Here is an 18,377-nt window from a genome sequence, read left to right on the forward strand (position 1 = left end):
AGAGGGCTGCTTAGCGACGAGGTAGGTGCCCTCAGACCCATAGGTTGCATGCTGCAGTGTGTGTTTCTGTGATGCAGAGTAGCTTGTGGGTCAGTAGAGGACTGATAATGTGGAGGTCACGTTGGTTCACATGTTATTAACATTTTGCATCCCTGGCTAATAGTGGCTGAAAGCCAAGGACTCCAGCAGCGCTGAATGTAGCAAGCCCGGGAGATAGGAAGCTGAGCAGGGGCACCCGCGCTCCTTGGGCTCTGCGCCGGGCTGTGTGGCCCCGCTGTCTTGCAGGCCTTTGGGGCCATTCCTCCCGTCTTTGTGCTTACATTCACGGACTCCGTACCACTCAGCAGCCAGAATCCCTCTGTTTACCCCTTCCATCATGCTTACCCCTCACCTTTTTTTAAGGTAAAGAGTCATATCTACTAGAGTGTTTTATCAGAAATTTAATATTTAAAAAGCTTTCAGTGCTTTTCATTATAATTATTGTTTTTGTTAGTGATCGGGTTGAAATTTTAACTTCTTTCCCCACCCCATTTTTCTGATACGCTTTGTTATTTTTAGTTTGTGCTTTCGAAGCATTAGTTTTTAGCAATACATACATCCAGTTATAGAAGACATTCCTGTGACTTCTTTCCCTAAGATTGGACAATGCTGGGAGGAGGGATGGGAGGGAACAGCAGGGTCTACAGAAGCTTTTCTCGAGGACTGGCAGCCCCGACCATCCTTGGCTCTTTCCCCTTAGTAACTCTTTTCCTAAGCTCTCTTCATTACATGTTTAGGTGGTTATGTTTTTACATTTTTTTCCTTTCTGTGATCTTTTGCTACAGTCTGAACAAGCGTCTGAGGCCGAGTTACACCCCCAGCTGAACAGAGCCCCTTCCCAAGCTGCGGAAAGTAGTCCAGCAAAGAAGGTAAGGCCAGCGTGAGGATGTTACTGTGATGGTCTTGTGACCCCTCCCTCCCCTGGGCTGCTTGCCGCTGTTAGCAGACATACCGTTTTAAAGTTTTCATGCCCTGACATGAATGTTTATGGTCCAGATTTCCTAGAATCTGGGTTCTTTGTGAAGATTAGGGTCCTGATGATTCCTGGGCTCCACCTTGATGTTTCTGACAGTTTGTACTTCCCTCTTCAACCTCCCAGCTAAATATGGTGGCCTTGCTTTTGGCAAGACCAAGAGGTGCAGTGGGGAGCCCTGCATCCTGCTAAGCCTCGAGGAGCACGCTGGGGGCTGGGGTGGTCTCCCCTTCCTAGTCTTTTTGCTACGGTCTCCCCTTGCCCACCCATGTCACCAAGTCCTGGGCCATTTGCTTGCTCACTCACCGTGCTCTCCCATCCGTCTTCTCCCCCTCCTTTTTCCTTGCCCATTTCCTCAGGCCCTCCTCCCATCACAGAGCACGTGGGCCTGGGCTCGGGAGCACAGGTGAGGCAGGGCCTCCAAGGAAGCAGGCCAACTGTCTCCTTCCAGAACACACAGTGGCTCGTCAGCTTGGCTTGATGTAGGAGCTGGGGGTTGGAGAATGATGAGCATATGACAAAGACCTCTACAAACTTTAAAACTTAGAACAGATTCAGAACATATTCCCAAAAGCCCCAAAGTGAGGCAAGAGTGAATTTTGTCTTCAGTAAGGAAAGGCCCTGTGGTGTGAGATGCACACAGCATTTAAAAAAGAAAAGAGGGGAGGGAGAGAGGGCATCTGAGTCCCGTGTCCTTCCAGGTGACAAAAGAGGTAATAGGCTGCAAGCATGAAAAAAAAGAAAAAGAAAGAAGGAAAGGCCCCTGGAATCTGATGCCCGGGTCTCTCCAGGTCTTGCCAAGCCACGAATCAGCCACTTGTCCTGAGGTGTGGAGTTTGAATAGAGCACACGACTGACCTTGGGGATACGCCGAGAGTAACGTGGGGCATTGACGTGATGGGTGGCATTTGTTTAACTTTTTGGTTTTTTTTTTTTTTTAAATCCACAGGATATACCGTATTCTCAGCCCCCATCAAAGCCCATCCGTAGAAAATTCCGACCTGAAAATCAAGCTACAGAAAGTCAAGAGCCTACTACGGCTGTAGGCGGGCCAGCTTCTGTAGCAACCGTGAAACCCCATCCAACAGTGCAAAAGTAAGTAGAACGGATAAATGCGCGAAAGGTCAGAAAGTTTATTTTAAATCTGCTTATACATATGTAAATGTAAACTTACATTTACACTCATCACCATGGACAGGTGTGATTTTAATGGTTATAGTCTTACCTTACTCATTTCTATGATGGGATTACAGTCTCCCGGTCACATAGAAAGAGGCTTTCTAAGTGATGGGCTTAACTTGACCCCAGGGACCAGCAAGTCCCAGGCTGGCGTGTGCTTTGGGTTGGTTTGATTTCCTTCCCCTCCTCCCCTCCTCTTCCTTTCCTTCCTACCGCTCTTCTTTGTTCTGGCCTGTGTTTTCCTGGGAAGAAGACAGTAATATAAATGGCAGTTTCCCTCTTTGCCTGTCTTATCTCATGTTCCCCGGTGCACGTGGCCAGCTTTAAGACCCTCAGACCCAACTTTGAGTAGATGTGGTGTGTGATTCCTTTTCATCCCCATGAAGGGGTTCTGTTGTTGAGCATCTCAGCACAGAATGGTCACATGCAGAGCTGCTAAGATATCTGTCTGTATGATCAGCTGGATGGAGGGTAGGGACACCTGTGGACATGGCCCGGGACCGAGAAGACCATCCTTCTCCAGGCTTTGGCTTTAAGAAGAGCCATCACTTGCCTCAGTGAAATTGAGCCAGGTGTCCAGGGCAGAAAACTGCTGCTGCGTGTTACTTCAAGTGAGCCTGACTAGTCACTAACACAAATGCTCGGGATACGTCATGGCACCGCTCCAGGGGCCCTGTGGGTCTCAGGGGCTGCTTCGGAGTTACTCCTGCTTACACTGTTATGGGAAGAAAAGCAACAGGTTCTGTGGGTGCAGCTTGCCTTTGAAGCCAATCCCCATTCTGAATCTGTGCAGCACTCTTCTTCAGGTAATGGCTTTTGTTTTTTCCAAATAGACAGTTCCCTGGTAGTATTAGTGCTTAAAGGAAGTATATTTTGTCCTTAATAGTCACTGAAAGCTTTGGCCATCTTCCAGCCACCTTCCAGCCTAGAGGATGCATCTCTGTCAGGGACACAGACAGCCAAACTTGCTTCCATGTTCTCCCCAGCTTTCCACTGTAATCTGCACTTCACATCAATGCTAGTCACTCAGTGGTGGCTACGACATCCTCCAAATTGGATGGCAGGGCCGCTGGTGGAGTTCACGCAGAGATCTTCTTTTTTCATCTTTTATTTTTAAATATATAAATGTACTTATTTAGTTTTGGCTGCGTTGGGTCTTCGTTGCTGCGCATGGGCTTTATCTAGTTGCGGCGAGTGGGGGCTACTCTTCGTTGCGGTGCATGGGCTTCTCATTGCAGTGGCTTCTCTTGTTGCGGAGCACGGGCTCTATGTGTGCGGTCTTCAGTAGTTGTGGCACGCGGGCTCAGTAGTCGTGGTGCACAGGCTTAGTTGCTCCGCGGCATGTGGGATCTTCCCGGACCAGGGCTCGAGCCCGTGTCCCCTGCATTGGCAGGCGGATTTTTAACCACTGCAGCACCAGGGAAGTCCTCTTCATCTTTTTTAAAAGACAACTTTATTTAGATACATTTCATATAGCATACAATTCACTCTTTTAAGTGTATACTTCAGTGGTTTTTAGCATATTTACGAAGTTGTGCAACCATCATAACAGTGTAATTTTAGAACATTTTCATCACCCCCAAAAGAGATTCTGTGCCCATTAGCAGTCACTTTCCATTCTCCCCTGCCCCACGCCCCAGGCAACCGCTCTCTACTTTCCGTCTTCATAGATGTGCCTGCTCTTGCCATTTCATTTAAATGGAATCATACAACATGTGGTCTTCTGTTACTGGCTTCTTTCACTTAGCATCATGTTTTTAAGGTTCATACATGTTGTATAGTAAGTGAGAACTTAATTTTTTTAACTGCTGAATAATGTTCCATTATATGGATATACCACATTTTATTCATCCATTCATCAGTTGATGGACATTTGGGTTGTTTCCACTTTTCAGCTAATAAGAATAATGATGCTGTGAATATTTGTGTACAAATTTTTGTGTGGACTTACCTTTTCATTTGTCTTGAGTATTTATACCTAGGAGTAGAATTGCTGGGTCATATGGTAACTCTATGTTTAACAGTTTGGGGACCTGCCAAGCTGTTTTCCACAGTGGCTAAAGCATTTTACAATCCTGCCAGTAAAGTATGAGGGTTCCAAATTTTCCTCCTCTTTACCAACACTTGTTATTTGATTTTTAAGGGTTTTTATCATAGCCATCTTAGTGGGTGTGAAGTGGTATCTCATTGTAGTTTTGATTTTTATTTCTTTAATGAATAGTGATGTTGAGCGTCTTTTCATGTGCTTATTGGCCATGTGTATAACTTCTTTGGAGAAATGTCTTCTCAGGTTTTTGCCCATTTTTAATTGGATTATTTATCTTTTTATTTTTAAGTTATGAGTTCTTTATATACTCTGGATGCAAGTCCCTTGTCAGATGTATGATTTGCAAATATTTTCTCCCATTCTGTGCATTGTCTTTTCACTTTCTTGATGGTGCTATTTGCAGCACAATATTTTTAAGTTTGATCAAGTCCAATTTATCGAATTTTTTTCTTTTGTCACTTGTGCTTTTGCTGTCATACCTAAGAAACCATTGCCCAGTGGCATAGGGAGGGTGGGAGGGAGACGCAAGAGGGAGGGGATATGGGGTTATATGTATACATATAGCTGATTCACTTTGTCATACAGTAGAAACTAACACAACATTGTAAAGCAATTATACTCCAATAAAGATATTAAAAAAAAATTACCTTAGGAACCACTGCCCAAATCAAGTTCATGAAGATTTGTTCCTGTGTTCGCATCTAAAAGCTTTATAGTTTTAGCTGTTACATTGAGCCCTGTGGTCTATTTTAAATTCATTTTTGTGTATTATATAATGAAGGGGTCCAGCTTCATTCTTTTGCATATGGATTTCCAGTTTTCCCAGCAGCATTTGTTAAAAGGAGATGTTTTCTTTTATCTGCCTATTCAGTCACTGCCCCTCACCATGATACTCTTTCACTAGTTAGGTGACCACATGGGGTCAGGCTGAGAGAGGCTAGCACCCACCAGCAGCACAAATAGTGCTATAAATGGCAGGGAACTTTATAAGACTTACTTCAGGTCCCAGACCAGTTTATTTTGGAGTGATAAGGAGCAACTTAGCATTCATAATTTTTTAAAACCTGGAGAGAGGACAGCCAGACACATGATGGTTAGTCTGTATGGCCCTTTCTCAACTAGGGTTCTGGGAGAGAATTAAGCTCTGATGCCCTTAGACACCCATTGTATGTAGTAAGTTAATCTCTCTCCAGTGCATTTAGAGTGGTCGTTACTATATACCGTCTTTGGGAAAACCGAGAAAAGAGTCACAAATCAAGTTGCAAAATGGTCTTCAGCCTTTGGGGAAATTAACGTTAGAACTGATCTATTAATAAGAAACAAATTCTGCTTCGGATATCATCACTGTCTGCTCCATTTAGGGGAGAGGAACTAATAAAATATTCTCTCCAGGTGTGCGCTCCTGAGTCCAGGTTACAAGTAATAAACAGCTCTCCGATTGTGTCATCATTAATGAGCTACCTGTAAGGACAGAAGTGGGTTTTTCTTAGAAATAATTTAGCTTGATTTTTTCCCCCATATCTAATGTATCTGCTAAGGATCGATTTTGGGAAAATAGAGTTGTGTGAACAGTTTAGAACTAGAGGATGTTGTGTGGCAGTACTGTGACTGAACCTGTGCCAGCCTCTGTGGCCTTTGCTCTTCTCTGGAACCCCAGGAATTGTCCTGGGCCGCCCCAGGGCATTCCAAGGAGCTTGCGTGGCAGTGTCTGCTTGTCTGTATGACGTTCTCAGTGTGACTGGGATTCTGTTTCCCTTCCCTCCTCATGTTTGGCAACACTGGAATATCTTTGGGGTTGATGATTGGCATCTCTAATGAAAACCTACCATTTCCAAGAAGAGAAAAGGCAGTATAAACTCACTTCTTAAAAGCTGTACTCAGAATTCCGTGGGAGAAATCAGGGCCCAGGGTGAAGGCTAAGAAGATTTTTCTCATCTAGAGACCCCAGTTTATATTCCTTCAAACATTGGCTCAGCTGCTTGAACATAAACCAGGTAACAGTCACTCACATAACATAGAAATTAACTACTTTCTTATGTAAAAGTCTGAGTTGGTGAGTGGTCCAGAAGAGTACCTGCCCAGAACCCAGGTACCTTCTGTCGTCTTGTTTTAGATCCCTGTGAGGGTTGCCTTTATCCATAGGGTCGGAGGTGGCTCACCTCTAACATGTTCGTGTTCCAGGTCCCAGGAAGGGGGAAGGAGCAAATGGAGAGAAAACAGATTACTTTTAAGGGCATGACTCAGAACTGGCATACATCACTTCTCGCATCCATTTCACCCAGACTTAGTCATGTGGCCTCATCTACTTGCCAGGGAGACATGGAAATGCCACTAGTTTCTAGTTGCATGGCCATGTGCCTAGCTCAACCTGAGGAGATGCTACTGAAAACAGGAAGGCATGAGAATAGGATTGGAGGACAGTCTGCCACAGAACCTTCAGTGGGTGAGCCTCACAGTACGCAGTTCAAAACCGAGAGATCGCCTGACGTACAACAGCAGCAGGCGAAATAAACACCTTGCTGTTATTCCCTTATCTTCCTCCTTGGAAACCAGGCCACTTAGAGCCCACCTTGGAACAGTGAGTAACGAAGTTAGGAGAACCTGGAGAGACAAACTCTAGAAGCAAGTCTTAAGAGGTGAGGCAAGTTAGACACCTTTACTGAACCCTTAGGTTTTTGGGGCCGGATACTGTCTTTGCGTTACTTAGGGCTCATTTGGTTGTAAAACATAAAGAGCAACTTGAGCTAGCAAAACCCTGTTCATTATTATAAGAGTACAGGGGTGACTCATGGAAACCAGGGGCAGGGATGGATTGGGAGAGAGGACTGTGTACCTGTTGGCTCTCCTCCTGATTCTTCTCTATTTTCTGTCATTTTTATCTGTGAAGACTTCTCAACTACCTTCAGCTCCAGATGTTACATTCTCACTGTGCAGGGCCCAGGCTAAACCAAACTCTTAACCAGGACCCATACATCCCTGGGAGAGAGAATCTGGTCAGGTTACCACAGGCCAGCATCCGTTCAAGTGTGAAAACAGAGCTGAGCGTTTCTTAAGACAAATAGGACTGTCTGCCTGGGGCCCATCCCTGTGGAGGGAGGGGGAAGGGGATGGAGACAGTTCCCAGAGGAGGGGAAACTGTTATAAGCTGGCACACTTAGCATAGTATTTGTTTAAGTAGGGGCATCCAGTTCTGATCAACATGTATTTTCATAAAACTTTTGGACTTCCCTGGTGGTGCAGTGGTTAAGAATCCACCTGCCAATGCAGGGGATACAGGTTCGAGACCTGGTCTGGGAAGATCCCACATGCCTCGGAGCAACTAAGCCCGTGTGCCGCAACTACTGAGCCTGCACTCTAGAGCCCGCGAGCCACAACTGCTGAGCCCACGTGCCACAACTACTGAAGCCCGCGCTCCTAGAGCCCGTGCTCTGCAACAAGAGAAGCCACCGCAATGAGAAGCCCGCACGCCACAACGAAGAGTAGCCCCTGCTCGCCGCAACTAGAGAAAGCCCACGTGCAGCAATGAAGACCCAACGCAGCCAAAAATAAAATATAAATAAATAAATTTATAAAAAAACCAACCCTTTTTGTTTTGTAATAATTATAGATTCATAGGAAATTCAAAAATGGTACAAAGAAGTCCTGTGTATCTTTCACCTAGTTTCTCTCAATGATTGCATTTAACCTAACTATAATATAATATCAAAACTAGGAAATTGACGTTGGGACAGTGTATATGTATAGTTCTTTGCCATTTTATCACATGTGTGTGTCTTGTAACCACCACTGTAATCAAGGTACAGGAGTCACCCTTACCCCATCTTCTTCTTTACTCCTTACCCGAGGTAACCATTGATCAGTTTCCCATCTCTATAACTTTGTCATTTTCTGAATGTTATATTCATAGAATCACACAGCATGTGACCTTCTGAGTTTGGCTTGTTTTCACTCGGCATAATGCCCTTGATATCTGTCCAAGTTGTTGTATAAATCAATACTGCTAAGCAGTATTCTATGCTGTGGGTGTACCACAGTTTATTTAGCCATTCACCTTTTGAGAGACATTTTGTTTGTGTCTAGTTGTCGAGTATTACAGATAAAGCTGCTGTGAGCATCTGTGTACGGGTTCTTGTGTATACGTAAGTTTTCATTTCTCTGGGCTAAATGTCCAAGAGTGTGATTGTTGGGTTGTGTGTTAAGTGTATATTTAGTTTTTAAAGAAGCTGCCAAGTTGTTTTCCAAAATGGCTGTACCATTTTATCTTCCCACCAGCCAGCACTGTATGAGGTTCAGTGTCTCCACATCCTCACCAGCATTTGGTATTGTCACTGTTTGGTTTTTTTTTTTTTTTTGTCACTGTTTTTTAAATTTAGCTGTTCTAATACGTGTGTAGTGGTATCCCACTGTGGTATTAATTTGCATTTCCCTAATGGCTAGAACATCTTTTCATGTGTGTATTTGCCATCATGTGTCCTGTTTGGTGACATGTCTCTTCATCTCCTTTGCCCATTTTCTAATTGAATTGTTTTTTAATGTTGAGTTTTGAGAGTTCTTTATATATTCTAAATACAAATCAATGTGGTTTGCAATGTTTTCTCTCAGTCTGTGGCTTGTTTTTTCATCCTCTTAAAAGAGTCTTTTGCAGAGCAAAAGTTTAAAAATTTTAAGGAAGTCCAACTTACTTATTTCTTTTCCTTTTATGGATTGTGCTTTTCTTGTCACCTCTAAAATCTCTTCACTAAGCTCTAGGTCCTGAAGATTTTTTCTCTTACGTGTTCTTCTAAAAGTTTTATAATTTTACACTTTACATTTAAGTTGGTGATCCATTTTGTGTTAATTTTTATATAAGGTGTGAGATTTGGGTCAAGGTTCATTTTTTGGCCTATGGATATTGAATTGCTTCAGCACTTTTGTTGAAAAGGCTGTTCTTTCTCCATTGGCTTGCTTTTGCACGTCTGTCAAAAATAAGTTGGTTGTACTAGTGTGAGTCTATTTCTGGGTTCTTTATTCCGTTCCATTGATCTATGTGTCTTTCCCTCTGCCAATACCACACAAGATAGTAATGAAGATTAGTATCTTCATTACTTCACCACTTGATAACTATAGCTATATGTCTTCTGTTTTTCCCACTTATAATTATTTTTCAAAATTGTTTAGCTATTCTGATTCCTTTGACTTTCCATTTGATTTTAGAATAATTTTGTCTTGAGCTACAAAAATCCTACTGGGATTTCTATAGGAGTTATGTTAAACCTTTATGTCAATCTGGGGAGAGTTGACATCTTTTACTATGTTGAGTTTTCCAATCCGTGAACATTTCTCTATTTATGTAGATCCTATTTTATTTTTTTCATCAGTGTTGTATAGTTCTCAGCATGTAAATTACATATATGTTGTGATATATCTAAGAAAATCAGCTTGAGTCTTTATAAATGAAGTTGTATTTTTGATTTTCAGGTGTTCATTGTTAGTATATCAAAATACTATTGATTTTTGTAGATTAATCTATCTTGCAAATTCACTTCTGTCCTTACTGAAATCACTTGTTAGTTCTAGGAGTTTTTTATAGATTCCTTGAAATTTTCTACATGGACCGTCGTGTCATCTGCAGATAGGGACAGTTTTGTTTCTTTCTTTTCAGTATTTGTACCTTTTGTTTCCTTTTCTTGTATAATTGGGCTGGCTAGGACTTCCAGCACTATGTTGAAAATAGTGATGAGAGTAGAAATTTTTGCCTTGTTCCTAAGCTTAGGGGGAACCATTCAGTTTTTCATTAAGTATGATGTTAGCTATAGTTTTTTTGGTAGAGGTTCTTTATCAAGTTGAGGAAGTTCACCTCTATTAATAGCTTTCTGAGAGTTTTTATTATAAATTGGTGTTGCGTTTTATCAGGTGCTTTTTCTACATTAGTTGATATGATCATTTGATTTTTTCTTTCACCTGTTAAGATGGTGAATTATATTGATTGTTTTTTGAATATTGAATCAGTCTTGTATCCCTGGAATCAACTCCTCTTGGTCATGATATATAATTTTTTTATATTGCTGAATTCTATTTGCTAATATTTTATTAAAGATTTTACATCTATATTCAGGAGGGATATTGTGTCTAATTTTCTGTCTTGTTACGTTGCCCCTTTCCAAGTCCTTTGGCTAGAGAGAGCAGAATTGTGGGGAGGCTTTACATTATCTGCTCTCATTGGCGTTGATGGGATGCATGAAGTGAAAAAAGAAAACCCAGGGAATTCATGGCTATTCTTTCCCTGGGTACTGAGTTCCGTAGCTGGTTTGCCTTCTTCACTCCACTTCACTTCACTTTGCAGAGTCATCTTATATTATTCTGTATATTATGTCCAGGGTTTTAACTGTATTTAGTGGAAGGAATAGAGAGAAGTGTGTCTACTCCGTCTTATCCTGAAACCAGAAATGCAATCTATATCTTGTAAAAAATAGATTTTGAAGCCCCTTCCCTGCCTATTTATGGGTTAAAAAAATATTAATCTTTCAACTTGTTGGGGAGGGAGCATGCCTTCTACAGGTGAGCAGAGTGGCTAGCATAGTGTGTATTCGTAGTGAACGGTCACCAGATCTCTCTAGTGGTCACGATGCATTCTAGTTCAGTCGCTCTGGCCTAGAACCCTTCTCCCAGTGATTACAAATACGTTTGTTTTTCTAGGGGAACTTAGATTGCCCTTTTGCTCTGAGGATTCAGTATTTCTTGCTGTGGGATATAAGGATATAGGTTCTACAACCACATTGACAGTTTTGAGGGGGAAAGAGGGTGCTAAGAAAAATTAGGGCCAGACAGGCAGTGTAAGCAGAGACGGTAATGGGCCGGGTGGGATGTGTGGTCCCCTTAGTGATACCTGTTCTGTGAATTTACTCTTGACTTAATTTGGGAAGACTAGTATTAAAACATTTTTGTGTTTTTCTCAAGTGCCACAGAATGTATGTTGGTGTATGCATATGCACACACGCACTCAAACACATACACACTCAGGCATTCATGCCAAATAATAAAGAAATAAAAGAGAGGTATGTAGGCTGGCTAAGTTAATGTAGGATTTTTTGCTAAAGGGAATATTCTTCTATTCTTTTCCTTCACACTTGTCCACGGGGCCACTTGCAGTTCTTTTAAACACCATTAATAATTGCACAAAAAGGGCATTTCAGTTAATGTCGTTTGTCAGGAAGAAATAGTTATTAAAATGTCTTTGGATAAATGGAACGAAGAGTGTTTGAAAAGGCCCAATTCACAGCTTTTCTTCAAGTTATAAAATGGACATTACTTCAGGTGTAAATAATTCATCCCAACAAATTTGTTTCCTTTGGTGTGTGCCTGCCTGCCTGCATGTGTGAATATCTGATTTTATTTTTGGAGCCCTGTGACATTAGCCCCTTGTTAGTTTAGCACTTACTGTGAATCGGAAAGTTCTGACCCACAAGAATCCAGACCTCTAAGTTCTATTTCAGTGAACTGTTTGTACTTTTTTGTAGACAGTCTTCCAAACAGAAGAAGGCTATTCAAACTGCTATCCGCAAAAATAAAGAGGCAAATGCAGTGCTGGCCCGGTTGAACAGTGAACTCCAGCAGCAGCTCAAGGTAAGGAGCTTCCTGAATTTGGATTACCAGGCTTTGTGTCTGTCTGTTGTATTTTGTTTTGACAAACATTGGTTGAGCATCTGGTTCCATTCCTGTTGGTAAGACTTGCTCTTCGTTCTCAAACTCCTTTTGGAAGGCAGAGTTGCTGTATTTAAGTTTCATAGGTTGGTTCTTGTATGCTTAGAGGAAGACTCGTACCTTTAATATGCAGGCTGCATATTGTGTGCTAGTTAAAAAGACAGAGAAGCTATTAAAAAGGCTCTTTGAAGCATTCTTTATTGTCCAAGCCTTCTGGGTAAACCCCTCATTTGTTTAGATCCTCCATGAATGATGCTATGCTTATTTCAATGGAAGAGGGTGGCCCTGATCCTCTCGAAGGCTAACTCCTGCCCTGGTGTCTTGGAAATGGTTCCATGTCAGCTTCGCAAGGACATTACCCCATCCTCATCGTCTGTTTCTCTTCACCATTAATCTCCCCTGTATTAGTTTCCCAGGGCTGTCCTAACAAAGCTCTACAAACTTGGTGGCTTAAAATAGTAGCAACTTATTCTCTCCCAGCTCTGGAGGCTAGAAGTCTGAATCACGGTGTCAGCAGAGCTATGCTATCTCTGAAGGCTCTAGGGGGGGAATTCTTCCTTTCTTCTTCCGGTTTCTGGTGGTGGCTGGCAGTCCTTGGCTGGTAGATGCATCACTCCAGTTTCTGCCTCTGCTGCCACATGGCGTTTTCTCTGTGTCTCTCTGTGTCTGTGTCGGAATTCCTCTTTTTATTGTGCCCTCTTTTTATAAGGATACCAGTCATTGGGTTAGGGCTCACCCTAATCTAGCCCAGTCTCATTTCTAACTAGATTATATCCACAAAGACCCTATTTCCATAGAAGGTCACATTTATAGGTACGGGGGGTTGGGAGTTAAACATATATTTTCGGAGCACCCACGACACCCCCTGATTCTATGCTGGATTATTGCCACCCACACATAAACATGCTCTGGTGTTGTCCAGTGTAGTGACGCCACATCCTCCTTCAGCTGCTGCCCCGTCTCTCTGGTCTCCTTTTCACAGCCAAGTTTCTTAAGAGTTGTTTTCATTTATTGTCTCTCATTCCTCACCAGCAGTTTTCTCTCCCTCCACTTCGTTGTGGCTTTCATTCTCCTCCGCTTACACCCCTCTTACAGCCAAATTCAGTGGGCCTGTTTTAACATTATTTGGATTTTCAGAAAAATCTATGCCATTGACCGTTGACCATTCTTTCCTCTAAATGTCCTTTCTAACTGGTTTTTGGGATATCATACTTTCCTTGTTGTCCTTCTACTTCACGGTGATTCCTCTTTAGCAATCTCTGCTGTCCCTTCCTTTTTTATTTTCTCTTTCGTTACTACCCTGCTTCGCCCTAATTTTTTTTTTTTTTTTGGCTGCGCCATGTGGCTTGTGGGGTCTCAGTTCCCAGATCAGGGATTGAACCCAGGCCATGACAGTCAAAGCCCGGAATCCTAACCACTAGACCACCAGGGAGCTCCCCCTAATATTTTATTATGAACATTTTCAAGCATACAAGAAAGTTGAAAGAATCATACAGTGAATATTTTCATAGCCACCGCTTCAGTTCTACCATTCACATCTCGTTATACTTGTTTTATCACGTTTTTCTATCCCTCTTATCTGTCCTTCAGTCCATCTTATTTTTAACATGTTTTCAAGTAAATTGCAGACATCTGTATGCATCCCCTAAATATTTTAACATGCATATCATTAACTAGAGTTCAATATTTTTACAAGTTTTTCTCATGTTGTAAATTTTACATACAATGAGTGTACAAATCTTAAGTGTACACTTGCTGACTTTTAAACAAATGCATCTACTTATGGATCTCAACCCCCTATCAAAGATATAGCACATTACCATCTCCCCGGAAAGCTCCCTCATGCTCCTTCCCAGTTAATTTCTGCCCCACTCACATAGAGGTAACCACTATTCTAAACTTCTTAGGCCATACTGTTGCCTATTCTGTAACTTTATGTAAATGGTGTCCTCTGACATGTACTTAGTATTACGTTTTTGAGATTCATTTTCATTGTTGTATGTCTCAGTAATCTGTTCCTTTTTATTGCTGAGTGGTATTCTATTGAGTGAATATGCTGCAATTTGGTTATCAGTTTTCCTATTAGTGGACACCTGAGATGGTTCTAGTTTTTGCTATTTTGAATAAAACTACATTCTTGGATAAGTCTTTGTGTGGGAATATGTTCTCATTTCTCTTGGGTAAATTTCTAGGATTAGGATTAGTAGGTAATATGGTGATTGTGTGTAATTAGTTTTAATAGAAACCGCTAGAGCTTTTCCCAAAGTGGTTGTAGCGTTTAGTACTCCCACCACTACTGTGTGAGAATTCTGGTTGTTCCTCATCCTCGCCAACACTTGGTGTTATTGTTTTAATTTTTAGCAAGTCCCGTGGTGAGATAGTTTTTATTTTGCATCTCCTTAGCACTTTTCTATGTGATTATTTACTTTTCATATATTTTATTTTATGAAGTGTCTTTTCCAAATATTTGGCCATTTAAAAATCATTTTCAGCCGTTTTTTTGGAGTTGTAGGTAGATGCTTTTTATATATCTTGGTTACCAGTCCTTTGTCAAGGTATATATTTTATGAATGTTTTCTTCTAGTCTTTGTTTTGCCTATTAATTTTTTTAACTGAATCTTTTCATGAACAGAACTTTTTAATTTTGATAAAGTCTGATTTATCATTTTTTCCTCTTATGGTTTATTAACTTTCTTCCTATATAGGGAAACTTTGCCTACATCTGAATTATGAAGATATTCTCTTATGTTTTCTTCTAAAGTCTTTATTGTTATAACTTTTACATTTAGATCTATGATAACATTTGTTTTTTTTAAACTACTTTATTGAGATAAGATTGTACATACCTCAATAAAGCTGTACATATTTAATGTATGCAACATGATGAGTTTGGAGATAATTATACATCCATGAGTCTGTCACAGTTTATGCCATAAAACTGCCCATCACCTCTAAAAATTCCTCTCACCCTCATTATTAGTATTTATTTTTATTGAAGTATTGTTGCTATAGTTGCTGTACAATGTTATGTAAGTTATAGGTGTACTATATAGTGATTCATGATTTTTAAAGGTTATACTCCATTTATAGTCATTATAAAATATTGGCTATATTCCCTGTGTTGTACAGTATATCCTTGTAGCTTATTTTATACCTATTAATTTGTACCTCTTAATCTCCTACCCCTATAATGCCCCTTTCCCCTTTTCTCTCCCCACTGGTAACGATTAGTTTGTTCTTTATATCTGTGAGTCTGCTTCCTTTTTGTTATATTCACAAGTTTGTTGACTTTTTTTAGATTCCACATATAAGTGAGATCATACAGTATTTGTCTTTCTCTGTCTGACTTATTTCATTTAGCATAATGCCCCAAGTCCATCCATGTTGCTGCAAATGGCAAAATTTCATTCTGTTTTATCACTCACATAATTATCATTTCTTTTATGTGGTGAGAACATTTAAGATTTACTTTCTTAGCAATTTTTAAGTATGTAATACAGTATTGTTAACTATAGTCACCATGCTATACATTAGATCCCCAGAACTTATTCATCTTATGATTGGAAGTATGTACCCTTGCCCAACATCTCCCCATTTCCTGCATGACCCTCCCCTCAGTCTCTGGCAACCACCATTCTACTCTGTTTCTATGAATTTGGCCTTTTTTAGATTGCACATATAAGTGATATCACATGGTATTTGCCTTTCTCTGTGTGACTTATTTCACTTAGCATAGTGCCCACAAGGTCCATCCATGTCACAAATGGCAGAATTTCCTTCTTTCTTACAGCTGAATAATACCCTGTTGTATGTATGTACCACATCTTCTTTATCCATTCGTCTGTAGATGGAAACTTAGGTTGTTTCCATATCTTAGCTATTGTATCAATGCATAATGCTGCAGTGAACATGGGAGTGCACATATCCCTTTGAGGTCCTGATTTCATTTCCTTTGGATACCCAGAAGTGGGATTGGTAGATTATATGATGGTTCTTTTTTTTTAATTTTGAGAAACGTCCATACTATTTTCTGTAGTTGCTGGATCAATTTACATTCCGACCAACATTGCACAAGCATTCCCTTTTCTCCACATCCTTGCCAACACTTATCTCTTATCTTTTTGGTGATAGCTATTCTAACAAGTGTGAGGTGATATCTCATTGTGGTTTTGACTTACATTTCCCTGATGATTAGTGATGTTGAGCACATTTTCATGTAGCTGTTGGCCATTTGTTTTAGAATGTTGTCTTTCCGTTTTTATTTGTTTCAAGATATTTCTTTGATTCCCCTTTTGACTTCTTCTTTGACTCATTGGTTGTTCAGGAGTGTTTTGTTTAATTTCCACATATTTCTGAATTTTCTAGTTTTCTTCCTGTTACTGATTTCTAGTTTAATAACTTTGCAGTTGCAAAAGGTACTTGGTATGATTTTGATATTCTTAAGTCTGCTAAGACTTATCTTGTAACCTATCATATGATATATCCTCAAGAGTATTTCATGTGCGCTTGAGAAGAATATGTATTCCGCTTCTGTTGGCTGGAATGTTCTGTATATGTCTGTTAGCTCCATTTGGTATAAAGTATAGTTCAAGTCCAACATTTCCTTGTTGATTTTCTGTCTGGATGATATACCCACTGTTGAAAGTAAGGTATTGAAGTCCCCTACTATTATTGTATTGTTGTCTATTTCTTCCTTCAGATCTTTTAGTATTTGCTTAATATATTTAGGTGCTCTGATGTTGCCTGCATGTATATTTACCATTGTTATATTTTCTTTATGAATTAATCCCTTTAACATTACATAATGACATTCTTTGTCTCTTGTTATAGTTTTTGGCCAAAAGTCTATTTTGTCTGGTAAAAGAATAGCTACCCTGTTCTCTTTTGGTATCTACTTGCATGGAATATCTTTTTCATCCCTTCATTCTTTCTTATGTGTGACTGTAAAACTGAAGTGAGTCTCCTGTAGGCAGCATATAGTTCAGTCTTGTTTTTTAAATCCATCCAGCTGCTCTATGCCTTTGGACTGGAGAATTTAATTCACTTACATTTAAAGTGAATATTGATACGTAAGGATTTACGAATACCATGTTACTATTTTCTGGCTATTTTGTAGTTCTCTTGTTCTTTTCTTCCTCTCTTACTGCCTGCCTTTGTGAATTGATGATTTTCCATAAAGGTATGCTTTGATTGTCTTCTCTTTATCTTTTGTGAATCTACTCTAGGTTTTTGTATTTGCTTTGTTGTTATCATGAGGCTTACATAAAATATCTTGTAGATATAACAGTGTATTATATGCTGATAACAACTTAACTTGGACTGTGTATAAAAACTCTACCCTTTTACTTCCCCCTTTTTGTTTTTGATGTCATCATTTACTTCTTTTCATATTTTGTATTCATTAACAAGTTATTGTAGCTATAGTTATTTTTAATATTCTTTTCCTTTAACCTTTATACTAGATTTAAGTGGTTAACACACTATCATATTCAGTATTAGAGTATTCTGAATTTGACTATATACTTAACTTTACCCCAGTATATTGTATGTTTTCATGTTACTAATTAGTGTCCTTTCATTTAGCTTGAAGAACTCCTTTCTACATTTCTTGTAAGGCAGGTCTAGTGGTGATGAACTCCCTCAGCTTCTGTTTGCCTGGGAAAGTCTTTCTCTCTCCTTCATTTCTTAAGGATAACTTGGCTGAATAGCATATTCTTGATTGGCAGTTTTTTTCTTTTTCTTTTAGCACTTTGGATTATCATCCCACTCTCTCAAAGGGTGCCTGCTGAGAAATCCACTGATAGCCTTATGAGAGGTCCCTTTTAAGTTACAAGCTTCTTTTCTCTTACTGCTTTTAAGATTTTTCTCTTTGTCTTTGATTTTTGACAAATTTATTATAATGAGTCTTAAAGAGGAACTCTTTTTTAAAAAATAAATTTATTATTTTATTTATTTATTTTTGGCTGCATTGGGTCTTTGTTGCTGCGCGCAGGCTTTCTCTAGTTTCGGCGAGCAGAGGCTACTCTTCGTTGCAGTACCCACGGGCTTCTCATTGCGGTGGCTTCTCTTGTCGTGGGGCATGGGCTCTAGAGCACAGGCTCAGTAGTTGTGGCGCACGGGCTTAGCTGCTCCGCAGCATGTGGGATCTTCCCGAACCAGGGCTCGAACCCGTGTCCCCTGCATTGGCAGGCGAATTCTTAGCCACTGTGCCACCAGGGAAGCCCAAGAGGAACTCTTAAGTTGAGTTTGTTTAATGATCTGTGAGCTTCATGAACTTGGATATCCATATGTCTCCCGAGATTTGGGAAGTTCTCAGCCATTATTTCTTCAAATAAGCTTTCTGCCCTCTTCTCTCTCTCGTCAACTTCAGGAACTCTCATAATTCACAAACTGTTTCTTTTGATGACATCCCATAGATCACGTACGTTCTTCATTCTTTTAAATTCTTTTTTCTTTGTG

At 40.3% G+C, this 18,377-nt stretch overlaps 1 protein-coding gene across 9 annotated transcripts in view; it reads left to right on the top strand.

Moving 5' to 3' along the window:
• The window catches only part of REPS2 (RALBP1 associated Eps domain containing 2), a gene marked incomplete at its 5' end in the record, with an annotated part of 232,284 nt that overhangs the window by 199,262 nt on the left and 14,645 nt on the right, over positions 1–18,377 (top strand). For all 9 annotated transcript variants that reach the window (XM_082864959.1, XM_082864961.1, XM_082864965.1 and 6 more), the window contains 3 exons: positions 825–908; positions 1,962–2,107; positions 11,735–11,840. In XM_082864959.1, the coding sequence (XP_082721085.1) occupies positions 825–908; positions 1,962–2,107; positions 11,735–11,840 (336 nt within the window). The remainder of the gene's footprint in view (positions 1–824; positions 909–1,961; positions 2,108–11,734; positions 11,841–18,377) is intronic.

The sequence above is a fragment of the Leucopleurus acutus genome, assembly GCF_964270905.1.
Source record: "Leucopleurus acutus genome assembly, chromosome: X".
In the NCBI taxonomy this organism is placed as follows: domain Eukaryota; kingdom Metazoa; phylum Chordata; class Mammalia; order Artiodactyla; family Delphinidae; genus Leucopleurus; species Leucopleurus acutus.